A 27,320-nucleotide genomic window follows, 5' to 3' on the forward strand; every position below is an offset into this window, starting at 1 on the left:
TCACACGCGTGGGGCGCGTTGCCCTGCAAGGAAAGGAGACGATGGTTTTCAGTGTGCTCTCTCCTGGCCTTTGGCAATCAGAATACACCTAATCCTAGCGGCCAGGCCCTCGGACCGTGGCGCGGGCTTCTGAGCTGGGGAGAGATGGAGTGCCTGCAGCTCTCCGGGAGGTCTAGTTCCCGGCCTTGGTCAGCCTTCCCCTCTCCTAGGGCTGAGCCCCCTCCGAAGGAGCTGGCAGTGTCACATTAACCCTTGCTTGGGCCCTCCTGGTGACCTGAAACCAGCTCCCTACCTGTCACCTCCCCCATAAAAATGTCTGCGCAAAGCTCTCAGCAGCTTCCTACTCCCAGCCCGTCAACCTTCCAAGGCCAAGACCCACCCTGGCGGCAGAACTGAGCGTCCCAGGGGGTCCTAACTGGAAAGCCCTCTATCTTCAAGGAATGTTGCAAAGGTCCTAAAGTCTACTTTGTATAAAGAGGTGCCTGTATGGATACTAAATTTAGAGAACTACCTCACCCGCCCCTCCCCAGGGGATTTCCCACCGCTTTGGGGAGGGTGGGGGACAATGGGTTCCAGATCTTATTTCAAGATAATGCACAGATAAAACTCAAGAAAGGAGAGGGGCTGCCAGGAGTGAGAGATCTTAAATGCATGAAACTTTATCCACTGGGAATAGCCCCAGTATATCCAGACGGTGAAATTCAAAGCTGAAATACATCTCCTTTCACTTTGCATTATTTTACCATCATATACCAACAACAAGTGCACGTCTGGGAGAGGGAGGATGCCTCATTCATAAAGCATCTTGTAAGAAAGCAATTGTTGCTGAAACATGGGAGCTTGCCCCACTCTCGTCCCCACGACATTCCCAAAGCTGCTCCTCTGCCCGCTAACATAGCAGTCGCCAAAGAGCCCAAGGAAATAGGACCCACTTTAAAGGCAGGGAAATACTGTTAAAATATTGGGCTCCAAGAACCCTTACTCCTCTCCCCTAACATTCGTTTTGCAGTTCAGCCGTTCCTCAGAATTCCGAGATGAGGTATCTGCTAGCAACTAGACTCAGAGCTGCTTCAATCTCTCATTGGCCACTTTCTAAATTATTCCCTTTGAGCTTCTTTAAAGAAGTGCACCTGCCGAATTCTGACACACAGGCTTTGATTAAAGAGGGATCGGATTTTTTTTTTCTCTGTACCTTATAGATTGTGTAGGAAGCCCCAGTCCTCTTTGAAGAAGCTCATAAACCATGCGGGCAAAGCTTTGGAAAACAGAAGAGAATGAAATGGTACATACCCCTCCGAAGGAATTACATACTAATCAACGTATTCATATCGTGGTGTGGGTTTTTTGGTTTTTTTTACTATTATTCTTAAAAATTGGTAGATGACACAAATATTATAACAAATGCAAGATTCTCTGTATACCGATGCCGGCAAGGCTGGGAACTAGGAACATTTCTGAAAAGAACGGAGGGTGAGTCTGAATCAACCTATTGGTCCGGATTTTGCTCAGGGCGGGTACCCAAAGCTGCAGCCACCGCCGCCTGCATCTCCGATGGCCTCCCACCCCGCCCTTCCCCGCCCTCCCTAAGCAGGCAAGCGGCTGGCCTGGGAGCCCGCACCGGTGAGTTTGAAATGCGGGGCGGGGCGGGGCAGGGGGGGGGGCCGAGGGGCCTGAAACACAATGCAAAAGGCCTAACCACACTCTTGTTCATCCCAGAAGATTCCCAGGACAGCTCGAGGAAGGGAGGGAGGGCAGAGTAGAAAAGGGTAGTTGGGAGAGGGGCGAGGTGAGGGGGGGGGAGGGCGGGGACTTCGAGACAGTTTTCCTAAAAAAAAATAGTAAAAATTAAAAAGTTCGTGCGATTCAGTCAACCAGCTGTCAAAGCACTGACACCAACAGTTTCTCCGATTTTCTTCCAATAAGTTAGCGTTTTTCTCATGTTTAGTCTTATGTTTATTTTTCCAAAGGGGGTGGGGGAAAACATGGTTTTCTTTTTATTATCAGTATTACTAAGCTCGAAAGAACCGAAGTGGAAAATCCGGACGGTGGTCTCCCAAGTGTATCTTGAAATAGACACTGAGAACTGATACTGTTGCTCCGTGGTACGCCTCAGTTTTTAAGTTACTTAGCTTTTCTGGTTTAATTTTGATTGCATATGTATTCTACCTAATATAATTCTTCCAAAGCCAATCCAGTATTTTAAAGCTAAAATTAATTTTTTCCTGTTTTCCTTTTGTATTTAAAACATTTTTTTTCCTTTTCTTTTTTTTTTTAATTTTTCATTTCCTGTGTTTCTCCTCCTTGTCGCCAGTTTTACTACCTGGGCCTTCCCCAGACGTGTGCCTGTTAGTGGCGGTGTTGTTCAAGAACATCTTGTCCATGCCTTTGAGCGCCTCGGTGAGATAGTTCTGCAGGGCCGTGAGCGCCGCGCAAATGGCCGGGGCGCCGAAGCCGTGCGTGATGAGGCTGAAGTGCGTGAGGCAGCTCTGGATCCCCGGCTCCAGGATGGGGCTGGGCCGGCTGTTCCCAATCGGCGTCCGGTCCTGCGCCAGCAGATCTGTAAATTCTTTACAAAGTTGCCTGCAAAGGGGTGGGGAGAGGAGCAGGGAAAAAAAAAATCACCCTTAGCGTCGTTGTCATTGACATTAGAAAGGAGACGCTCACACAAGCCCAGAGGCGCCCGGTCACCGCAGAGCCAGCCGGGGAGCGAGGCTAATGGGAGCGATTCCGCTCTGTTTCCTTTCCCAGTGCTCGCCCTTCTAGAGCAGCTGGGGCTGGAAGGAAAGCGGGGGTGGAGAGATTATACACCCCTTGCATCCCACAGCCTATCCTCCCTCCCCCCACCCCCTCCAGTCTTTTTTTTTTCTTTCCTTCATTCCAGGACTGCATAACTGCTTTGAGAAATCTGCTAGGCTTTAGCGATTGGTTTTGAATATTCAGGAATTTTTTAGCTCTCACCTGGCTGTTCTTTTAAAAACCCTTCCCCCCTCCTTTCCCCTGCCTCTCCAACCTCTCGGTTATCAGGCTCAAAAAGCCCTGAAAGATTTAAGCCCCTGGGCCACAAGCCTGTCCCTGGCACAGAAGCAGATTGCTGGAGCCTTGCATGGCCCAGGGCAAGCAACTGTTTATTGCAGGAGAGAATGCTGATTCCGTTCAAAGCAAAAATCTGTTTACCTGCAGTATTTGGGAAGGGAGGTATTTTTCCAGTTCCCCCCCCCCACTTTTTTCTTTCAAGTGTGGGTGACTGAAAACCTTTGTACAACACAATTGTCGTCAATATAAAAGGAATTCGACGTTGTTTAAATAAAACCTAAAGGTAGATGGTTAAGACACTGGGAGGGGAAGATTTTTGTTTGTTGAAGGTTTTTGTTTTTTTTTATTTCCTCAAGGCACCTACAATTTAGAGGAACCTCCCAGCCTTAAAAACCCTGTGGGCCTAACTATAGATTGAGCTTATTTGAAAAGATTTTCATATAGGAGGTGGGCAGGAGGATTTTAGCCGGGCAGGTCCAAAGGCTTGGCTCTGCTGGCAGTCAGAGGCATGGCACCCAGAGGCCACAGCCTTTCACCCACTGGCAGGCTCATTCCGTCAGCCTGCCTCCACCATATCGAGCGGGGGGGGGGGTGGGGGGGGGGTGGGGGGGGTGGTGAGAAATGAAAAAACGACAGAATTCCAGCCCCAGGCCCCCTTGGGATAATCTGACACCTGGTGACACCTGGCCTGGCCAACAGGTAATGCAGGCAGGTACCTGGAGGCTAGTGGGAGTGACCCTTGGGCGTCCTTTCCCAGAGTACCCCCAGGAGGAGTAATGGCTCACCTGGATGGAGAATACCTCCTTCCCGTCCCCACAGGAAAGGTTTTTTGTTTTAAGGCTGGTGGCTAGAAAACACTAACAGACATCCTCCCTCACCCCCTTTCTTCTGGTTTCTGCATTCAAAATGCACACAGACATCCTCACACCAAAGAAGAAACATGGAACAATTCTGACCTAAATAGGGCAGTTCTTAAACCAGAGGTACCCCAGAAGCATCGTGGGGTTCAAATGAACACCCACTGATTCCAATTCAGGGGGCTTTGGGCTAGGTCCACACACAAAAATATCTTGATACAATAAAGGGGAAGAAAATATCTTGATAAAGCTCCCAGATGGCCCTGAGACTCACCCCAGGTTAAGAAGTGCTGGCCTAAGAGAAGCCACAAGGGGGGAAGTTACAAGCATTCCTTAGGGAACTGACGGAGTGGTTTGTGGAATCCTGTCATCGAATTTATACGTTTGGTTTTATTTTCCCCCCAAAGTACCTTTACTCCTTTATAAAGCACCACTGGTCCCCCCTCCCCCGCCACCAGACATAAGGCAATGGGTAGGAGGGCAATTTACTGACAAAGATCTATTATATTGCTACTGTTATAGCAGAGGAAACCCTCCTAAAAATAGGGTGGGTGCCAGGTTTGGATCCTTGGAAGAGATGGTTAAAGTCTTTCCTTAAGTTTGCACTCATTACCGAAGTGCCAATAAGGAAATTCTGAACTGGGGAGAACAAATGCTTAAAAGCCAAACATTTTCAATCTTCAAAGCCCAAACCAGGGTCTGTAAGCAATTAAAGTTCTGGGACATTAATATTTTTTGACCCTGCGGAAAGGGGCAATCAAATTCCAATCACGTCTCAAAAACATCTGGACAAATTTGAGCAAATGATTTTTCAGCCTTCCATATATTTCTTTAAATTACGCTGTCAACGGAGCAAACCGCGTCCTCCAGCGCTAAATAAATGAGCGCCGCTGCTTGGGCCGCGCCTGCCCAGCGAGAGAGGAACGTGCGGGCGCACGCAGCGCCGCCCACCGCAGGCCTGAGCCGGCCATAAAACACCAACAATATGACACGGAAGCCAAAGACGGGAGTAAATCAAATAAATAGAAAACCCACTGTAAAAGTTCAAATGAGCTCTAGACCTAAATTTAGCCAGAGATTTACTATTTTCCCCTCTGGAGTTGTAGTAAATTTAACGTCTGTGGAAGATGCCAAACAGCAACGTTGGAAAGAGAGTAATTAGAGCTGCGGGTAGAGATGGGCACACGTAGGGGACATACAGACACCCTGAGTGAGCACACGTGGCTCTGTGGGTGTGACAGGGAGAGGTGAAACCCAGGCAGAAATGTGCACGTTGGGATCCAGGGAAGAAGTGGAACAAGGACCCACCGAGAAGAGATCTGCCCGATAACTACAGGGTTGGAGAAGAGAACTCTGAAAAGCCTGGATTCAGAAGCCTAAAGCCATCCTCACCAGAAACTTGGAAATAGACCAGACAGAGACTACCCCAAACCCACAGCCCATAATCAACAGGGGGAGGGGGGAGTGGAGGGGGGAGGGGGGACTGAGGGCAGAGCGGGGAGGGCTTCCAAGCCTGCAATACACAGGCTGCCAATCAATCCTACTTCTTTGGCTGAGCACTTTCTCTGCCCCTCCGCCCCCCCCCCCTCAAAAGGAGGTCTGCACTGTCCTCCCCTCCCCTCCTCCCAAACCAGGTGAAGCCAGGGATTTGCGACACTCACTTGGTGGCCAGCAGCATATTCTTTCGGGAGTGCAGGTCGCTGGGGTCCGTGTGCTGCCGGTTCAAATACTCAGAAACAGCTTTGGCGGGAAACTCTGTTTCGCAGATGTAGCCAAAATCCCGAGCTAAATGAACAGCTTCTCCTGGAAAAGCAGCAGCAGAGGTAATCATCAGCACCCAGCCTCTCTCATCCTGCCAGGGCAGGAGGGGCTCCCTGGTCAATTCTTATTACTTACAGAAGAGGCCAGCTGTTGGGAGGCAAAAGCAAAGGTGTGACAGATGCCTGAAGTAAAAATGAATCTCAGGCTGTAACTGACTTGATGGAACAAACTTTGCTCCTGCCTCTTTTTCCAGTCTCTCCCTGATTATCCTTCCAGCCAAATCCTAGTTAGATATTCCCTGAATAGCTTCAGGCCTCCCACACCCCATGCTCTGTCTTAAGGAAAAGTAGGGCCAATAAATTCGGAAGCCACTTTACAATTGCCCATAGACACTAGGTTGGATATTCAAGACAGATACCACTCTTCTTAGTAGGATTATACCACTTTCAATAAATATGAAAGTCTTCCTATCTTTGGTGTTATCTTTTGTATCTTCCTATACTTGTATTAGGAAAAGTCTCTTAATAATAACCAATATATACAAACACAAATCATGTGTGCAGATATCCACCTATATTAAAGATGTCCCATATGGAACATTAAAGATATGTTCCATAAACATTTTACACATATGAGTATTTCTATCCAGCAATGAAATATTTATTCTCCGTGTCTGTGTCTGTTTCCAGCTAGTTAGGTTTCAGGTTTCTCCTCTTCAGAGGTCCCTGTTATCATCCTCCTACTTAAGGACTTTCTACTGCACAGGGGTGGCAGGGCAGCTATAGAAAACTTGGGTATCTGAGAGGTTCCAGCGTCTGTGGAAGCCCCTCTCAAACAAGGCATTATCACCCTTTAAAGCACAGCCTTAGGGGTTCGAGGGAAGATCCCAAACATGAAAAAGAAATACGTGGAATTATCCCATAGCCACATTATTTTTAAGGACCATGTCTTACTTTAATCATCATTATGACCGTAACAACAAAAGACCAGAAATGGTGCTTGCAACAACTCATAAAACTGAAAACTGCCAACCAAATATTGGAATTTCAGTTCCTCCCCTTTTCCATCCAAATCCCTGTCCTGGGTTGAGATTACCGTGACTGCTTTTCAAAATGAGGGTTGTGATATTACCAATTCCCTGAAGGGCAAAAAGTAAAACCCCCAGGCTGCGAGTCAACCACTAATAAATGTGCTCTGGGTATTTGGTGACTGTTGCCACTGGAGGGTAAGTTTGGGCCAGGCAACTTTGCCCTAAAGCTGGCAAAGTGCAGTGCCTATAAATGTGATGACTTTATGGTTGCTGCTTAAATAGTCTAAGACCCTGTCCTCCAAAAACCAGTTCCCCACATGAATGTCATAATATAACACCCATGAAAATAGAAGAAAAAACATACATGTTAGCCTCTAGACAAAATTCTACAACTTCCCCCATTAGGACCATCTGGATGTATTTCCTGTCCTTTCCTCATCATCCCACAAATTCAACAGCAGATCCTCTTGCTCTAGACTTCAGAAGATCCTTTTTATTATATACCATAAGTATCATCCCCAACCCCAAAATGATGAGCAAATTATAATGTGTTTGTTACAATTACGTTCCTTTAATTCATAACTGATGAATCTATATTGAAGATCATACATGACTCCCTTCCATGTTTCCCCACGCCCCACCCAATTTTCTCCTAGGCCTTACTAAGCTGTATTTCAATCACAATAAGTCCCATGTAATCAATCAGCAGGAGTATAGGGCCCTGGGAGTGACATGAGTTTAAAATAACCATGAAGAATTATGAATGTAATAATAGTTTCATAACTAGACAACGTATTTGCTACTACTTACTGATTCAGATGAAAAATCTGGGAAGGAGAAGGGGTATAGAATGGATGGCTATTTACAGTGACTCTTGCCAGAGTTCAGAGGGTATTTCAGACGCTCTGTCCTGCACCTGGCAGCAGAGGGTGACCCCTGCACTGGCTTGGAGGCTGAACCTGAGCACTCTTCACAGCACAGGGACCCTTATCCACCTCCAGTGGCCTCTCTACAATTGCTGGCTCCCTCTAAGTAAAAAGACCTTTGAACTTCTCTCTCCACCAGTCGCTTGACATCTACTCATAAGGGCACAACAATTGCAATGATTTCCAGTTAATCATGAAATGTGTAAAATGTCAGCCTTCAGTCGACAGTTAAGCTCAGCCACTTCGTGAAATAGCCACACGTCTTGCTTACCTTCCACCAGGGAGGTGAGTAACGTGACATTTGCTGCTTTGCGCCTGCCCGCGGGTAAATTCAAACCGATTTTTTCTAGCCTTTCCCGCAAAGATCTCCCCCCATTTTTCGATTTGGCTCTGAAATTGCAAGAATTAACATTCTGATTAACCTCGGAGTGTTCCTGAAACAAAGTTTAGACTTAGCAATCTAAAGCCCAGTGGAGCTTGAAGAGGTTTTAACTTGAGGTTAGCACATTTCCCCCCTTCCTTTTGGTTATTTGCTGATAGTTTGCTGAGGTTTGCTTAATTTCTGCAGTACAGGGCATAAAAAAATTGAGCATTTTCTTTTTTTATCTCATGAGTTAAAAATGATAGCAGATGGGAATAATTAGGGTGTAGGTTGTGGGTCTAGAGAAGGTAGATGTTGCACACACACAAGCTCTTTCCTTGTCACCGAGCCAGTTAGGTGAGCAGAAACGGGGCGAGCACAACCAGGCAGGAAAGAGGAAAGAACTGGGTGGTTCAGAGAGGAGACGGCACTAGCTGAGGTGGGCTTTTCGAGGAAGGGGTCAAGAGTCGCTATAAGCCCATCCAGGTGTGGCTCAGTGGTTGAGCATCAACCCAGGAACCAAGAGGTCACCGGGTTCGATTCCCAGTCAGGGCTTCATCCCCAGTGTGGGGGATGCAGGAGGCAGCCAATCAATGATTCTCTCTCATCACTGACATTTCTATCTCTCTCTCCCTCTCTCTTCCTCTCTGAAATCAATAAAAAAATATATTTCAAAAAAAGAGTTGATATAAAATGGAGTTGGGTTAAAAGGGGAAGGAAGATTGAAACATGAAACTAATGGTGATGCTAATCATAACAACAGTAAAACTAACACTGTAGGGAGTTTCGTTATGTGATAAACACTTTATATTATCTCAGTTAATCTCATAGCAACTTTTATACACACACACACTTAAGGCCTGGGGGGGGGAGATTGAAAGAAAATTCCACACTCTGGGGCTCAAAGGACTCACTTGAAAACTGAGCCGAAGTAGAGCACAGCTAGAGGACTCAAAGTGAGAAAAGCCCGCAGGTCACCCCCTTACTTCCCCCCAAGGCTCTCCCTGTGTGTGCTAAGGTAAGCGCAAAAATACAAGAAAAGAACCAGTTACTCTGACCTCTCTTGCTATTCACACAGCCACTTTTAGCAAAGAAAGGGACCACCAACCCCTGAAATGGGCTAACGGGAACAGTTCACCTCATACGATGTCACCTTCATGTCAGTGCCATTACCAAAGGGTTCTGGCTTTGGCAGGGACTTTGGGGGAGGCTTTAGATCTTAAGATAAAAGCCACCTCAATTTTCCACAAGGAGCCTGTGGATAGTCTTCCTCCAATCTTAGGGAGTATCTTAATGGCCCCAAGGAATAACTATTGATACTTCTAAAGCGGTGTCATTGTGATTATTGGTGGTAATATTACTGAGGAAAGAAGGTCACAGGTCTAGAACAAAGTTTTTCCAACGGTGGGGCACAGTGCGTTCGTGGGTTGTGACCAACTTAGACGCCAACTGCATTTTAATCAAAATAGAGAGATTGATCAGAGTACCTTGCTCGGTGAAACTTCTGTGTTAGATAAGTGTGTGTAGCTTTTAGGTCTCACTCAGGCTGGAAGGCCTTGGAAGTGTCCTGGGGCTAGGAGGGAGCGGGGCGCGGCTGGGAAAGTGGAAGGGAGCCAGGGCTGGGCAAGGGGAAGGTTCCCCGGGGCGAGCACCCGCGGCCGCGCCAAGCAGCGCGGACCTGCAGGGCGTGGGTCCGAAGGAGGCGACTGCGCCCCGGGCCCCAGCGCGTGCCGGCTGCAGCTCCCCGCTCGCTCGGCGCTCGGGACGCCCGGTTGCTAGGCAACCGCGTCCAGCTTCACAGCGGTTTTGGCGCGAGCCCGCTCCCCCTCGCCCCCATAAAAACTAGCGGGGGGCGGGGGAGGGTTGTTTTACCTTCTGAGGACGCCGCCGAGGAGAGACGCATTGAGGCATTCGGGGGGCGAAAGCCGTCTCTGAACTTCCCCCACGGTTACTTTGTACTTTGACGTGGAACTGAGCAGAGACAAACGGCCGGGAACCGAGCAAAACACCTCGCCCGTGTTGACGGACATGCCTCCCAGGAAGCCATCTTTATTCATCATCAGAGAAGTCACAGATTTGGGAGGAACCGGAACTAGAGAGAGAGAGAGAGAAAGAAAAAAAATGCCATAAAGGTGACCGGGTTTCGATCCTGGTGACCGGCTGATAGAATGTGTCCGTGCGTGCGCAGGGCCCCGGCCACAGGACGCGCGCTAAGCGGAAAGCTGCAGGAGGAAGTGTTTGTGGCGCTGCGGTGCGTTCAGAGCGCTGTGTACCAGCAAATGGAAAAGCCGTCCATCCTCTGGAAATTTACCCCGTGTGTGGAGGAGACTTATGAGTGTCGCTGGCCACGGCCCCCTTCGTTGCATACATAAATAAAGGCGCAACCCAGCGTTTGGATTGTGCTAGGGAACCGGGCAAATCCTATTCCATCACATACTGGCTTTGTGACCTTAAGACATTTCACTGAACCTCTCTGAATCTTGCCTGGTTTCTTCCTCTGTCTCCTGAAGGTGATTGTCACTATGCATGACATAAAATGGTAATGCCAGTGGTCTTCATGGGAGCCCCTCCCTCCTCTCCCGCTGGACCCAAACCTGGTCATCACTGGAGAGGATCAGGAGGGTGGGCCCCATCAGGTGCTGTGACCAAGACCCGCCAAGTAATACCATTAAGCTGGGGAGCTGGGCCCCAAAGAGTTGCTCATTTCTCTACAATGAATCCCATTCTTTCCTACCTCATAACACCAGATTCATTTAGAAATGAACCCAAATGCTCCTCTCCCGTGAAAGCAATTCCGCAGTGACATGAATTTTGTTTACAAATTAACACAAAGCACCGGCTGTGATTGTTTGGAGCAGTTATGATTTACAACAGGTGCCCTGATCAATCAACCAATCACTCTAATTCATGTGAGCTGCGGTCTTGCCTTGCCCCAGTTGTTTCATTTCGGCAAGTAATTGATAACAAACCGCACTCAAGGTATGTTTTATGCAGAAGTTAATAAGAGCTGACAGCTGGTTGCCACTGCTACCCAGGCGCACTCAGTGTCTCCAGCCTGTATTTCTGTTTAATTGTCTCAGTGTCATCTGCACCCCGGGCAGAGGCGGGGCTCAGTAGAACCAGAAGGCTGGGAATGAGGAACAGTGAACGGTCAGCCACCCAGTTCCCTGGCACTCTTGCTCCCTTGGACTTCTACACTGCTGAAACCCATTTGCTTTCGGCAAGCTCTAGAAGCCACCGTGCGGGCGACTTCTCCCGACTTGCCCTACACCTTAGCTTCTTCCATTGGGTAAGGAGGCTCCAAATATTCAAGCAGTATTTGTTGATCACCAGTCCAGGGAATTTGTTGAAAAGGGAGGCTTCCCTTCCCCCTCTTTAATAAAGACTCTGTCTCTCCCTATAATCCTGGTAGTAGAAAGATGTGCTCTTTCTGCCATCTGAAGCCTAGAACTCTATATGGTCAAACAAGTTGTATAATTTCCCTTGTATAGAACAGACTAACCAACACAATATTGTAACAGCTTATTCTCTGTACCACAGATTCCAGCATTCAGACCTTCATGATTGTTTAGAGCCTCCTAAAAGCCAGTTAGGTCCCAAATCTTTTATTTACTATGCATTGTATTCAGCCCTTTATAAAGACTTTGTGGAAGGGGGCTTTCCTAGGGCAGTGGGTGTAGGGACTGAAGCGTTCCCTTCTGCGACTGCTTAGCAGATATTTTTGGATTCCTGGCTCTGTCCACAGAGTCCCAGACCTTATCCCAGGGCAGATGGATGATGGCAGCTAGCAGAGTGGATCTTGTGCACTGACCTGGTGGAGGTGGTAAGTTACAGAGGGGCTTGCTTCTTTCTCATTCCCCTCATCATATTCTCATAGTGATGTTGCTTCCCACTTAAGAGTGAACCGGTAAAAAGTTGAAGTGTGAGTATTAATTAAGTTTGAGTTAAATTCATTTAATAGACAGTGATTGGGATGGGAACATCCATCACTTAATTCTCTTATACAGCATCCACATCTGTTTTAATCAATCTTATTCCTCACAGCAGTTCTGATTTCCATATGTCAGATTCATATTCAAGCATTATAAACAAATAAGGTATGATCATGGGAACTGACATTAGATAACCTTGGAAAACTTTCCCCCAAAATATAGATTGCCCTTTGTATTCTGACATGGTATGAACTGTAGACATAAACTGTATAAAAATCTCACGCTGGATACTCAGCAACATTGTCATATTTCAATACTACTTAGAATATTTTAACAGAAGAAAACCCACTAATCTAAAAATAGTAAGTTCAGTTCCTAGTTCCTGGATAACTGAATATCTCCTGAGGATTGGAATTGTACCTGCTTCTCACAGTCCCAGATGTCAGATCTCTTAAAAGAGCCAGGCCTTTAGAGACACTTTATAACTTGCCCTCTAATTTCACTATTGTTAATTGCCTGATTTACCTGACAAGAGCTATTTCCTTTGGGGAATGTGTATTGCTCCCTCCCGTGGGCTGTACCTTCCTTTCCATATATACATTATCGCCTAAATATCACCAATCCGGTCAGCTCCTGTCAGCACACTACTGTCTGGGGGAGAAGGGGAAGGAGTTTTTTGTTTGTTTTTATCCATAAACAATTATTTTTAAACAATTATTTGAACAGACATGCATCAGATATTTCTGTTTTTAAATGTAAGTGTCCATCATATTCCTATCCTGTATTTTCTCAACCTCAGGTTATAAAGCTCTTTTCCACCTGGACCTTAGCATTGGTCACCTAGACTAGAGCCTACACACTTCTAGTCCCAACTTTCCTTTAAGTCCATAGCACTATTACCATCTACCTTCCCCTCCACTCTCACACCTGCTCAGCTCAGCTGATTACCCCCATATTTTATTCTTGGTCTTTTTCCTTCTGCTTTCCTCCAGTTTATCAATAAACCCAGAGAGCAACAGGGCCCGGTTGATTTGTTAGTAATTATGAGTACACTGTTCCTGCTCACGGAACCCAGAGATGACTAAGATAGGTTTAAAGCGACAGCAGGAAATGGTAAGGAAATGGAGCATAGCAAAACTCAGCACGAAGCTCTCAGTTCTTTACATGTTTACAATTTTCTGTGCATACATTAAAACTGTTCTGTGGTGTGTGTTTTTTCTCTCCTCAGTTCTCAGTTGGATAGCATGGCCAACTTCTGCATGTAACACCCTCAAAACTTGCTCCCCTCCTCCCTTTTCCCTTGCATTATTTTTGGGGGAAGGAAAAGGTTTAAAAACTGAATAATATTTCATTACTGTGACTGGAGTTTTATTTAAGAAAGAGGAAAAAAATTATTAGAGGGACTATTATTTATTAGTGGACTATATAGAGCCAAAGTGTTAATAGGCTAGCTCTTAATCTGTATTCTTTAAACTTAAGTGTGAAATTGTAGCTTTGAGATCTTTGTGTTTGACTGGAAACAGACCCTCTTAATCTGACCTGCTGGTGAGGGAGGAGGGAAGAAATAGACTCAAGGGCTAAATCCTTCTGAAAGGTACATGGGCTTAGATATGTAAACTATACCAGGAAGCCTCCAAGAGGTTGAGCACTGCTTGAAAAGAATTACTTCTCACCAGCAGAGCATCCCTTTCCTTACACTTGCATTGTTTCTCATCTACCAGAGGGCTAAATTTTATTCCAAATGCATATATAACAATTGTACAAAATGAGCACTGAAATCCTGGAAAGACAAATAAAAGGATTCTCACAAAGAAAGGTGGAACATAAGAAAAGCTGCAGATATCCAGTGCTGGCACCCTTTAGGGGCAAAGTCTAAAGAGGCTGGAAACTGAGTTGGGTCCCATCGCTTACTTGACACATGGGACCTTGAGAAAGTCATTTACCTACTCTCTGAGTTCCCACACTGGAGGTGGTGTGGCGTGTGGAAGAAGAGTGTCTAACCTTCCCAGCTTTGAAATTCTCTGCACTCTGATTACTCCCTGGGTGGCTGGAATGTATCTCAGAGTTCCTACTTGAATCAATAAGGATCCAAGTCAGCTCTGGGAAGGCACACCTCTTCGCTGGAGAGGAAACTCATACCTTTTCAGACTCTCAGTACTCTTTACCTTTTTAGTCAGAAGGAAGAATCCCAGCAGAACCTACTGTAATTGAAATTGGCAAATTCTTTATTCTCCCCCACCCAAAAGAAAATCCACACCAATCAAAGTGTTTATGTGGGGAAGGGGCCAGAACTAACGGGAAAAGGGAGAGAATGGAGGTTACACTGAAACTAACCAAACAGGATATCCCTAAGACCAATGAAAATGCCCCACAGTCACATTTGGACCTTGGACTCCAGCCACACTAGCCTTTCCAAGAAATCCCAGCATTTTTTTTTCTGATGCCTAAGGTGTGAAACCAATTGCATATTGGCCTCTGATTGCACCAAAAACTTTTTCTTAAAATCTAGGTGAGACTTTAAAAAAAAAAATTAGTCTGTAGGATGTTGGCAGTGATCATGGTATTAGCTGGGCACCCTCACTCCCAACCAGCCCAGATTCCCAATCCTAATGGAACTGAGAGTTAAGCATGATTTTTTAATGTCTCGTTGGATTTTTAGACTGTTAATGTACCGAATCCTTCTCATTATTACTTTATTGATTGCTCATTGACCAGCCCCCTTCAAATCGTATTAACCACCCTCTGCCGGTTTAGATTAGGAGAGTTTAAAAAGCACCTTTCATTATTCCCACCTCCCACCCCCCACTCCTGCCATGGAGTTGAGACTCTGAGACTTGGCAGCTTAATGGGAGCTCTAATGGGGCAGCTAAGAGGAGAGGGGCCACGGTCCCTGCCGATTGCATTAATAGCTCAAAGGGGGCCAATACAGAAAATTAGCCGTAAACGAGCTCTGGAGATCCTCAAATGAAAGAGCCATTTATCACGCTGGCTACCTTCACTCCACTCGTTTGCTCTCTCTACTGGGAACAACTCATTTCCTCTTAACTAAATTACTTCAGAAATGTCAGCTAAGCCCAGATAGCAAACATAACGAGAGAGCTAGCCTATAATCTATGGGGTGATATCAACACGGCTGAAAAATTGGGAGTGGTCAAATTTTAGAAGTGGGGTGTCATTCCATAATGAGAGAGAGAGACAGAGAGAGACAGAGAAAGATGAGAGAGGGAAGGAGGGAAGGAAGGAGGGAGGGGGGAGGAGAGAGAGAGAGAGAGAGAGAGAGAGAGAGAGAGAGAGAGAGAGAGCCTTTATACCTAAATTTCCTGGCTTCATAAACACAGGCAGAGACCCCAAACCTGGGCCAGTTGGGGCAATTTTACTAACAAGGTAGAATTTTTAAAAATCTCTTTAAAAGCCCATTAGAAAATAAATTAAGCAACGGAGTCCCCTGCCAGTTATTGAAATTTAGAATATTTTGTTCAGAACACTTTCTTACCTCCTCTTTTGGAGACATCCCTCAAAAGGTGGGGGGAGGGACAAAGTTGGAGAACAAAGAGCAGAGAAGGAGCTAATGAACTCATAACCTTATTTTAAGTGGCACACAGTAATTTACAAAAGCCAATCAACCACTTACTCCTATTTTACCCATAACTCTCTAAAACTAAAATTATGATCTTGGGATCTTTTCTTCATGTAATATTAAAGCAAATACCTAAAATATTAAATAATGGAGTAAACCTAACACTTCATATTCATACCACACCCCCTAAATCAATAAAGTGACAAGGGTGCCACTTAGATGTTTTAAGCTGCATATTATTTTAAACAAAACAAAACAAACAAACAACAAAAAAAAAAACACAACCTTTTAGGGCCATAACAAGTACTGCATGTTTCCAAAACAAAACCAGTAACTTTAGTCAATATCCTCCTTTTCTTATTCCTGAAGATACCTTCACACATAAATATTCACATTCTGATGACAAACACATACAAGCCCTGAAAGGAAGCCTCACACATCTGAGAGTATGTTCAGCTCCCTTTGGTTAGGCAAGCTTAATTCCAGTTATGTTTATTGGCCTGGCTATTAATAACATTTCTGATTGGTCATCGGTTGGCATGCCCCACTGCCAGCCCAAATGCTGCTTCTAGGATCTGGAGCTCTGAGCTAAGGAGTTCTGGCTTTCCATGAAAATGAACAGGAACTAAAACAAAAAAGAAACAAAAGCAGGCAATGAAGAATTAGCCCCCCCCCCCCCCATTCCCCCATTAACCAGCAATTAACCAAAAGAGAAGACCCAAGAGGAAATGGTGAAAGTGAGCTGTCAGCACAGTTGCAAATCTAGGCAACCAGACACTGGAGCAAACCCAAAAGCTGGCATTAAAAACAGAAGAAATGATACTATCTAAAGAAGAGAGGGAGAGATATTTAAAGCAACACTTAAGTACTTTTGCCCCAAACCTTATTATTCACCGGTCATTCCAAAGCCAAATGGCATCATTTTAAGTACAGCTTCCACCTCCCAGCTCCCACCTCTCAGAGCTACTTTCTCTGCCTTTTGTAAAAGAAGAAAATGTAGAATGCCTCACCCTTCTCGGAATCCTCACTTCACAACCCTCCTACTGTATCAGCTTGACTCTGGATTATTTTCCAAAACATCTTTCATTGTTTCTGTGCAAGTCATTGTGTCTCCCATGAATCATAAATGACTGAGGTTGGGGCTTGTTGACAGCAAACAAGGACAGGTCTTCTCCAGCATCGATGAGAAAGGGTTACTGTAGTTAACATTGTATCTCCAAACACCAGTTCGTGTGATAATTAAAGATCGTTCTGTTTACACATTCAAGCTCCTAAATTTGTGGCATGTGAGTGACATTCGGGCCCTGTGACAGCCACACTAATAGCCACGCATTCTCTCAGTGACAGAGAAGAAGGGGGGAAAATTAAGCAGCTGCAATACGCCCGAAATGAGTTATTGTAATTACATTTAATTAGTTTAATTAGTTAATTATTTTGCTTACAGCTGTACAAGAGACTGCAAACATTTGTTAATATCGCATGCCCTTTAACAGTATGGGGTGATTCCACAGTCACACTAAATCATGAACGCATATGTAGGAAGACTTAGAAATGTGCATAGGCTGGCTCAGCTTCTCAGGATGCGCATGTTTAGCGACACATTTGGCACAATTAAACAAAATAAGGAACAACTCATAAAACACAGAGTACTGGGAACAAAAGTACCACCGAAAAATCAAATACAAAAACAAGGAGAGAGGGAACTGTCTCAATGACCTAGGGTTGAGTCCAGCAAACTCCAGTTATCAATGAAAGAATTATAGTATATTTTTGAAAGCAGTGTTTCCCAGCTAGTTCCATACATGATGGTAGTTCAATTACTTGAGACAGTATCTAGAATTGCTACCAAATGTACCAGGAGAAAAATGGCAATAGTCTCTGTCCCTCTGTCTCTCTCATCCGGGTTTCTGCCTGCGGTTTTGTTTTTCCCTCCTCCCTCCCCATTTCCTTCTTCCCGACATGCCCTTTCACCCAGACAGCCGCTGTTCTATAATTGTGAACAAACATTTGTGTCTTATAAAATAATGAATTGCCCCAAAGTGAAAACTCATCATGAAGACATGAATGCACAGGAGAACTTTGTTTACTTTTGGGGGGGAATAATCCATACCTTTTTTTATGACAGACTGGTCCAATAGATTCATGCCGCTGTTATTGGCATCTTCAACTGACTGTGAATATAAAAACATCACTATTCAAATTGACTGGATATTAAAGAATCGCACACATAAATCATGTCATTCCAAACTGGAGTGTCTGTTATTTCCATTTATATTAATTCACAAAGGGAGGTTTTATTATTATCATTATTATCTCTAAATCGGCATAGAGATGAAATTCACCCAAATTATACATTCTTCCAATGAAAGAGGAGGAAAAAGGAAACTGTGAGAGTCATCTGGGATGTGGTATTGGCTCAGTGATTATATTCAACACAGATATTACATAGACATATAAACTTTTATATTATTTGCTCTTATGAATTGTGAAAATTTGGCAACAGCTGAAAGATTTCCACCCATCTTAGTAAGAGCAATTTCAGTTTTCTGTTCTATCCCTGCACATCTTAACTCCAGAATCATTTCACAAATACATAATAGTTTACATTATGGGATTTTAATTAAAGTCTGAGCAATTTGGAATGGAATGCAAACAGCAACACATAGGAACATGTTTGCAAGCCACCAGGACCGCACACCCACTGCAGTCCATACACATCCCCGTGCAGTCCATACACATTCCCGAGCGCTGTGAACTTCCTGCTGTACAACAGTCCCTGGGAGGAACCTGCACAATTTGCTCCCCTCTCAACCCAGCTTCCCAGCAAGAAGCACACCTGTTAGGAAGGCAGCCACTACAGATACACAGACACACACAGAGGCCCCGGATGCTCCCAGTCAGCACCTGGGGATTGGCAAGAGCCTTCATCTTCTGTGCCACAGTTTCATCCCTCAGAAGGCAAGTTTCCACCCTGGGTGTTGGCAGCACTTCTGAAGGGAAATAGCTGTTGGGATGGGTTTCTCACTGTCTGGCTGTGCATCCCCGGGCCTCCAAAAGCAGTGGGTTCCCTTCCCTGCCCACGCAATGAAAATAAATGCTAGGTCCTTCTGAAATGGACACCTGCTTTCCTTGATCCACAGAAATCCAAGTTTGGACCAATTCGTCACCCACTGTACAGAGAAGTCCAAAGCAAAGGGCCCGGGAGGGAGGTGGTGTTTTTACTGCACCCCCCACCCCCTCCTGCTGCATCCCCCGACAAGGTGTGTGTTCCTCACAGGGGAGAGACTGCCTCCCCCAAACCAGCAGCGTGTCCGAGGCTAGAGATGAGATGATCTAATCATGGAAGGGGCAGATTACTTTGTTTCTTTGGGTGTTTCATAGTCAGTCACTCCTCCGTTCTCAGCAAGGTGAGGAAAATTGTTATTCTCAGTAAGAACCGTTTTCCAAGTTGCAACATGCCGTGCACATCTTAAGAAATAGCAAAAAGCCTTTAAAAAAAAAAAACCGACTTCGTGGAACTTGTTGGAAACTCCTCAGGAGACCCCACCACGCACACGCGCGCGCACGCACACACACACACGATTCACGGCTCTCTGGGGCCACGTGTCTACAGTGGCGACGTGTCCACGCGGGACAAGAGCATTCGCCTGTGTCCGTGGGCGGGCAGCCCCGCGATCTCACGCGCCCCCACACCTCACTCACGTCGGTGCGTAAATATGTATATACGCCTCATCAGCGACGTGGGGTAGTTGTGGTAGTTAATGAGAAGGCTCTTGTCTGATTTTCTATCTAATTACGGCCGCCTGCTGGGTTTTTGTACAGGATATTCACGCAGCATGCTGGCGCTTAATCGTCACAGGGAGGATCGTAAAGATTTAATTAGGACTGCATGCGGAAGCGCAGAAAAACAACTCAGACTCGTAATTACTAGACTTCTTTAGTTAAAAGTGATACCAGGGGTTGCTTTAAGACACGGGGGTGTGTTGGAGTGTGTGTGTGCCTGTGTGTGGGGGTGCGCGTGCGCGCGCGTTGGGAGGTTTGACTGAACATCCTCATATGTTTATACTCATGGGTGGTAGAGGTGATGAGAGGTGAGAAAGCAACTGATTGGAAGAAGAAAAGAGGTTTTCCTGGTAACTAAACAAACTCCAAACGAGGTGTCATCTCAGTCCCTCTTTCTTTCTGATGCTGTTTGTTCTAAGTTTTTTTAAACACTGCCCCCACCACCACCAACACACACACACACACATACACACACACACACACACACACACACACACAGTGGGTGAAATGTAGCATACCCAGAACCCAAGCAGCGATTTGCTAGTTTAATAGCCCCTGTGAGTAAATTGAAATAGAAATTGACAGGGTTTTATAGTTTCATTTAAAAAAATATTAGAAGCATTTGGTTAATTAGCTCTCCTCCTTCTCTCATGGTTGGGGTGGTGGCCATGAGTGCGTGTGCGTGTGTGTGTGTGTGTGTGAGACACAACAGCCCCTCAGCCCTTGGCCAGATGAGGAGCCCTGGTTGTGAAGTCCACCGTCAGTCAGCCCTCTCGGGATCTGTCTGGTCGGCAGGTGGGGTGGGGGTACAGGGGGTCAAGAACACCACTAGGCCCTTGAGACTGAATCAGTGACGACAGCCCAGGCCTGAAGAACCCCGCACAGCAAGCCCATTCTGGCTGCGAGGAACTTTGAAACCCGACAGGTTCCTGTAACTTTGGGCCCCCCAAGCTCCAGATCCTGAAGCTGGAAATGGAACCTCTGGATTCGGGGGCCTGGTCCTGGGTACATCTCCTCTCCCCCGTCTTTGTCATCTCCCCTGTGTCAAGACAAGCACACCTCACGAGATGGGCTCCGTCTGGGAAAGGTACGGGGTGTATCCTTCGCCACCCTTAGCACCGGGGGTCATCCACACAGAGTCCCAAGAGCCTCCCCACTTCCCCAGACTCCTGGCTGGGGTGCTTCTGGGGAAGGAACTGGGCAGAGGTGGGGTGGGGCGGGGAACCTGTGAGGCTGGGCCTGCACCTTCTCCCCTCTGAGCTACCTTCACCTCTGTGGTCTGTGTTCCCACCCACAGCAGCTGGGCCCACCGGCCACGCTTGGACAGGGGTGTTCTCCCAAATGCACAGACCTGGCCCCGTTTTTCTCTCGCCCTTCGCATTTGGCCAAACACTCAAAACGCCTCGCAATGATCTCTTTCTTTAAAATCTGAAACCAAATAAATCCGTTCCCTCTTTGGGGGGAATTCCTCTGTTGGGTCACCTGAGCCACTCGGCCAGCAGAGGGGGGGGGGGGGGAGGTGACAGCCAGTGTCAGCACTGCCAACAGCAATGGTGATGAGCTGATCCACTTTCATTATCTAGCACTTTGAACCGTACTCAGAAAGGTTAATTTAAAAACTCCCTCCCAGACACATATCACCCCAATGCATTAAAAAAAACACCCACAACTATTAAATATTTCTTTTCTCATCTGATATTCTGAAATGAGCATGATCTCCAGACAGGGACAGTCAAGCTCGATTAAGTCAACAAAACTATCATTCTTATTACAGTGGGTAAATTCAGCCACAAATCAGGTGAGACCGTCGTTTTTTGGAAACAGTAAATAACTGAATTTCCTTTAAAACAGTAAACCATCACAGACTACCCACAGACCGCATTTGATGCTGCCACCGCATTTTAACTGTCCAGCATACATTTTTTTTTCTTCATCAAAATAGAGAGGAAGGACTTGTGCCCCCTTGTCCCTTCCCCATTTCGTTTTTCCTTGCCTCAGAGGTATGCCTACAATAACGCATAAAGTATACAACTATGCCAATGAGACCAAAGTGTCAATGAAATACCTTTCAACCATATTTATCTTTTCTGGAGACTATTTAAACTCAAGAGCCAAAGGGGACCTGCTTAGAATCACCCAGACAGGCTTTAAAAAGCATTTCTTTGATGTTTCTTTGTTTAGTTTAATCAAGTATTCTCAACCAAATCAGGCTCCATTGTGTAGGTTGCAGATGGGATAGTGTGTGGGTAGGGGGAGTGTTTTGAGCCTTTTGTTTTAAGAAATAAACACGTGATGCCTTTCCTTTGGGATGGTAACATTGAGGAGGAAAGAGTATTAATGGAGGGGGAGGGTTGAAGAGAAACGTGGAGAATATTGCTCCACAGTCATTTAATGGACCGAAAGGTGAGCAGAATCTCTCAAATAGTAGTTGTCCTCGTGGGCTCTCAAACAGAATTGTGGCTTTCTGGGTCTCTCCCCACAAAGATTCCATTTCTTGGGTGATGATTCTGGAATTCAAACATCTTGGCAAAGGGACCTGCAGGTTATGGGACATTCGAAGGAATACCTGGCTTGGATCAATATAGCCCATGTTTTTCTTCTTCCAATGTGCACTGTCCTGCTTAACAGAGTCTTGGCAAATCCAGCAGAACCTCTGAGCCTACAGAGGACCCTGTGCCTCCATGCAGTAGCCCCAGCCCCTAGGCAGCTGGGCCTTCACCTGCCAAGCCATGGGGCCAGGCCCACTACAGGACGTGTTGGGTGAGGCGGGAGGGCCCCCAGGTTGCTCACCCAACACCCAAGAGAACAAGAAAGGGCCGGTAGCTAAGGCAAGACAAAAACATCTAGCCTTGATGCTGATGATGCTAACCGACCAAACGACATACACATAGTACTTCCCTCCTTCACGATCTCATTCCTAGCGGTTCTACTTTCATAATCGGACCTCCAGACATCGCCACTAGAGAGCCGCCCACGTCCCTACAGACATGAACAGTCACCTACGCTGCGTCCAGCGGGTCCCTGTTCTAAAGATGCAAACGACCTCCCCCGAGGAGACAGCCGCCCCACCCCCGCCGCTCCCCTCTCCCGGAGCCTTCGCGATGGATTGACTGTCATTTTCGTTAGTTCGGTTGGCGGTTACCTGGACGTCTTCCATCCCGGGGTGGCCGAGGCCGTGCAGCGAGAGGCTGTCGCCCATGCCCGCGTCCAGGCCGTGGTGCGCCGAGTGCAGCAGCACGTCGGGCCGGCGGACCGAGTGGTAGTCCCTCCGGGGGTCGAGGCCCGAGAGCTGGGGCAAGGCGGCCCGGGGCTGGGGCAGGAGAGAGCCGGCTTCGGAACCCACTTCTTGCCGCTGCCGTTGGCCCCAGGGGTGCTGCTGGGGCTGGTGCAGGGGGTTCAGGGAGTAGGGGTCGTTGACGTGGGAGTAGGGGTCCTGGCTCTGGTGGTAGGGGAGCGGCTGGTAGGGGGGCGGAAAGTAGGGCGGCTGGAAGTCGGACGACGGGGTGTGGGACAGCGGCGGGGCGCTCGAGTAAGGTCCTTGGGACACCGAGCCCAGCTGGGAGAGCCGGGAGCTGTGGCTCGGGACGCCATCGTGCCGGTCCTGGGAGCCGAGAGAAAGGGGAGAGAGAGGAAAGACAAGGGGAAGAAGAAGAAAGAAAGAAAAAAATACAAGCGACAAATGGAGAACCGGCTTCAGTGCGTTCCTCCCGGGGCAGGGGAAGCAGGAGTCTGAAACTTACACGGCCAAGTTGGCTCAGAGGGCAAGTGATTTTCAGCAATTCCCAACGCGAGGCTTTGGCGGGGAGGGAATGGGGAGAATCACCCACATCGGAGCCTTCGGTGGGGAGTGCAAAGCCAGCAAAAAGGGCGAGGGGGAAGTCACTGTGCATGGAGTGAGGTTCTAGATTCCTTCCTTAAAAACAGAGCCGTCTTACGTACGGTCTGTGCTCTTCTGGGTGTTTGGGGCAACGGTTTCTAACTCTGCCAGGGTCCCAAAGCATAACAGATGAGACTTCACACTGTGCTGCCCCCCCAGTTCAGAACCAACTTCTTCCTTCACTGGCAACCCCGGGGGGCTGCCCGGGAGCCCCCCACACCGCCTGACAATTCCAGGAGCTGCGAGGAAGCTGTGTGATCTGGGTTCCCAGTCTCCCCCCCCCCCCCCCCCACCTCCCGGCCCAAGAGGAATGAATTTAAATAGTGTTTGATTGAAATGGATCTCATTAGGAATCCTATCCTAAGCCCCTGTGAAGTTGAGCTGTGGTTTGAAGGAGTTATTTCGAAGGTTGCTTTTCTCTATCTAATGCTATTATATACTCCAGGGTGTGAAAATGAAGGACTTGAGGTTGGAAGGAGGGGAAATAAAAAAGCCCAGACAACTCCCTGTTGGTCCTATCTGGGGTGGTAAACTAAGTGAGAAGAAAAAGAAAAAGAAAAAAAAAAAAAGAGGAGGTCTGTGTGTGAGAGAAGGGTGTTTAAGTTTCTCCCTCTCCTCTGTGGAAATGCCATGGTAAAGTCCCTGTGTATCTTTTTGGAGAAACAGTCACCTAAATTTCCAAACTGCAATGGCAAATGAAAAGTTTTCTCTTAGGTTCCCCCCCCCCCCCTCCCCAGCTGACTCCAAGAGCTCAGACGGAGAACACACAATGCAGAGAGAAGCAGCTGCAGCCTCGTCCAATTATGGTGCTAAATTACCAAGCCAAAGGCGCTCCCAGGAAGACAGAGACTGAGAGAGTGAGACACGCACACAGAGACCGAGAGACGGAGAGAGAGACAGCGAGAGGGAGCATGCAGTTCTGGTACAACGTGAATCCAAACTCACCATGGATGAATAGGTGTGGACTAACATCTGGAAAAAAAAGCCTGGTTACTGCTCAAAATCAAACAATGATTTAAAAAAAAAATTCAAGGAGTCCAGCAAAGAAACGAGCTGGACACAGAAGCTGAGCTTGAAGTGTTTCCAGGGCAAGCCATCAAAAAAAAAAAAAAAATCCCCCCCCCACCCCCAAACAAGATTGGCGCTGCCTGTCACACACAGAGCTGTTCATGGGTCTCTTGCTGTCTTTTTGGCCTTTTTTTTTCTTCTGCCTTTTTTTTTTCTTTTTTTTCCCGGGCTCCAGAAGCAGTCCTCTTCCACCCGCAGCTGGGCTCAGACTGCTCCGGCGCCCCTTGCTCCCTCCGCTTGCCTACACCGCCTCATAATAATTGATATTCATGACTATTAATATTACACGAGTACTTTAAAGGGAGAATGGAGGACAAATGGAGCGTGAAGCAGCAGCCAGCGCGGAGCTCCCCTGCTATTGTAAATGACGTTCATTCAGTGGAGAATTACTAGATGTAATCAGACGAGGGGGCTGGCAGAGGCGGCCGGGGGAAAAAGTTGGGCAGGAAAGAGGCAGAACTTCAGTGAACTGAGCTGGGCACAGCCGCCCGCACCGCAGCCTCTGCTTCCCGGGACGGGGCGGGGAGGGAGCGCCTCGCGGGGGGGCTTGTGCAGCACCGAGGTGTCCCGGTTCCCAGAGAGGGGCTTTCCTGACGGGAAGAACTGGTGGCCCGAGGTGCTTTGTGTGCGGATTTAAAAAAACAACAACAAAATAAGAAGGCGTTGGCTGGTCGTTTGGAGGGGAGAGAACAGGAGAGATGTGTGCGGGCAGCCAGCGAACGCGGGCGGTGGTGCTTAGGTATCAGAGGACAGAGGCGACGGGGGGGGGGGGGGGCGGGGGGGGGGCTCGTGCCGCCGTCCCCTCTCCAATGCTCACACATTGAGTCTGTGATTTTTACCTCAGTTTAAAATACATGCCATCAATCTTCGGGCACGCTAAACCTATCCTTCCCAGGCAAAGCCAGGGGCAACAGAAAACCTTTTCGGATATTTCAGGAACCCGTTCGACTGGCTTGACTGCCATTTCTGTTAAAGTTCAACCTTCCTCCCAACTTAAATGGGCTCCTTGCACCAGGCTGTGGGTTCTCCTGTGTATTTTCAGCACAGAATTCAGCAGCTGAGAATACCTGCAATATCCATTCTCTCTCTCTCTCTCTCTCTCTCTCTCTCTCTCTCTCTCTCTCTCTCTCTCTCCTCTCGCCCTCCTCCTTTATTCTCTTCCACGCCACCCCTTCCTTTTCCTCTCGCCCTCCCTTCTTTCTTCTCTCCCCCCCCCCCCCCCCCCCCCTTTAGCGTTCAGCCCGTTCACTTTCCACAACCGAAGCGCGCCTTACGCCCGGCTTACTTTTTCGTACCCACCGAGCCCGTCTAGCTACCCCACGGGCTCGGCCCACCAGGGCCCCTTGGCCGCCCGTGGCGTGCCCACCGGGCCGCTCACCTCTTCTTTTTAACGCGGGTTCTACCGCCTTCGGCTTTGCCCTCATCCCGCGCGGCAAAGAAAAGGAGGCCGAGCCGAAAGGAGCACCGCACGGCGGAGGCCGGGCTCCTCGTTACAGTCAGTACAAAACCACAAAGAGCAAAGGAAAGCCCCGAGCATCCTGTATCATTTGCAGGAAGAGGACTCTCTCTCTCTCTCTCTCTCCTCTCTCTCTCTCCCCAAAATCAGGATTCAGGGCTGGGCAGAGCTGGGGGGCCCTGGGCGCGAGCTCTGCCTGCGGGCGGGCGGGCAGGCGAGCCCATCTGTCCCGCGGGGGCCGGGGCCGGCGGCGTCCGTCGGAGCTCGCGGCCGCTCGGTGCGCGCCGGTTGCCGGCACCGCAGGGCGGCTGGGGCCGGGCTTTCCCGTCTCCCCGGAGCCGCGGAGTGGCGCTTCCCCCAGCTGGGGTGGTGGTGGTGGTGGTGGTGGTGGTGGTGGTGGTGGTGCGGAGGGGGACGGGGGCTGGAGTCCTACCGCGACCGCTTCTCCCGACCCGGCACCGCCCGCGCTCGCCGCCCGGGCCCGACCTTCCTCCCTCCTCTCGCCCGTCTCCCCTTCGCACTCCCGCCGCCGGGCCCGCCGCGCCGGCCTCCCGCTCCCTGAGTCCGCTTGGCCCGGCGCCTTTCTCCGGGCTTTTCTTTCTTCGTCCCCCGACGTCTCCTGGAAGTCTTCGCCCCCCCCCCCGCCCCCCTTCTAGCACCTAATTCGGGGTCTCCGAGCCCAGCCCGCTCGGGAACCCGGCTCAGCGGGCGGCCGCCGGCCTTCCCTTCCCCTCCAGCCGCGCGCCCCGCGCCCCGCCCGGCCGTCCGCCCGCCCGGCCTGGGAGCCGCCCCGCCGCCGCCGCGTCGCTCGGCTCCGGAGACCGAAAGGGCGTCGCGGGCGCGGCCCCTCCAACCGCGGGCGCCCCGGGTCTCGGGACAAGCTCTCCGGGCCGAGGCAGAGGCCGCCGGAGAACCGCGCGCTGAGCAGGGGCAGCAAATTCGCTCAAAATGCCCAAACGCGGGGCGGTTTGGCCGCTCTGACCCTCAGAGAAGCAAAACCCAAGGAAAGAGAAAAAAAATAACCGTGACGACTCCTTGGCGTGTGCTCCATCGACACCCATCTATCTACCTCCCTCTTTCTATTCCCCGTCCTCTATTGGGATCCGTTTGAGGTCGATTACAGAAATTTTATTGAAAAAAATTTTTAAAAAATTAAAGCCTGAGTCCAACGAGACTTGAAAAGCTAACCCTCGCCCACACTCCAAACCGGGGGAGCCTCTGCCCTGAGCAGCCTCTGTCTTCTCTGCCCACCTTCCCCATCCGAGTCGAAGGGGGGTGATGGGGTGGCGAGGAAGAGAGAAAGCAAAAGGAAAGAAAAAAAAAAAGAGAGAAATCTTCTAAGTTAGTCAGATTTCAACCTTTCAAGTCCTTTCTCAGAATTAGCGAAGTCTCTTCCCCAAGCCAGCTTTTCTAAAAGTTAGAGAAAGCTGAGAAAACCGACCGGAAATCTGCGAGGAAAACAGCTTTAAAAAAAAAAAAACAACACAAAAACCCCACACAAATGTATCAGTTGGGGTGTCAAGAAGCTCAAATTCTCTATCTGCAAAACTCTAAGATGCATCCGGGGTGTGCGCTCACCTCATAGATATCTTCGTACTTGACATTCTCCACGAGCTTCCAGAGCATGATGGCAGCCTGGTCTCTAGGAGGTGAGTGCAT

The 27,320-nt window shown here is 48.3% G+C and overlaps 1 protein-coding gene across 3 annotated transcripts; it reads right to left on the reverse strand.

Annotated features, from left to right (window-relative positions):
* Window positions 1-27,320, reverse strand: TFAP2B (transcription factor AP-2 beta; the record flags this gene model as incomplete). Of its 3 annotated transcripts, none has more annotated exons than XM_079780147.1 (8): window positions 1-23; window positions 2,321-2,580; window positions 5,552-5,693; window positions 7,879-7,997; window positions 9,841-10,060; window positions 17,588-17,648; window positions 22,403-22,861; window positions 27,240-27,320. In XM_079780147.1, 8 exons carry the CDS (start codon window positions 27,318-27,320, stop codon window positions 1-3), a joined length of 1,365 nt encoding a protein of 454 aa, XP_079636273.1. The 3 variants fall into 3 exon arrangements, with proteins under 3 accessions (XP_079636273.1, XP_079636271.1, XP_079636272.1); XM_079780145.1 differs by lacking the exon at window positions 1-23 and adding an exon at window positions 24,083-24,109 and having other exon boundaries at window positions 1,766-2,580; XM_079780146.1 differs by lacking the exon at window positions 1-23 and having other exon boundaries at window positions 1,766-2,580.

The sequence above is a fragment of the Cnephaeus nilssonii genome (assembly GCF_951640355.1).
Source record: "Cnephaeus nilssonii genome assembly, chromosome: 9".
Lineage (NCBI taxonomy): Eukaryota > Metazoa > Chordata > Mammalia > Chiroptera > Vespertilionidae > Cnephaeus > Cnephaeus nilssonii.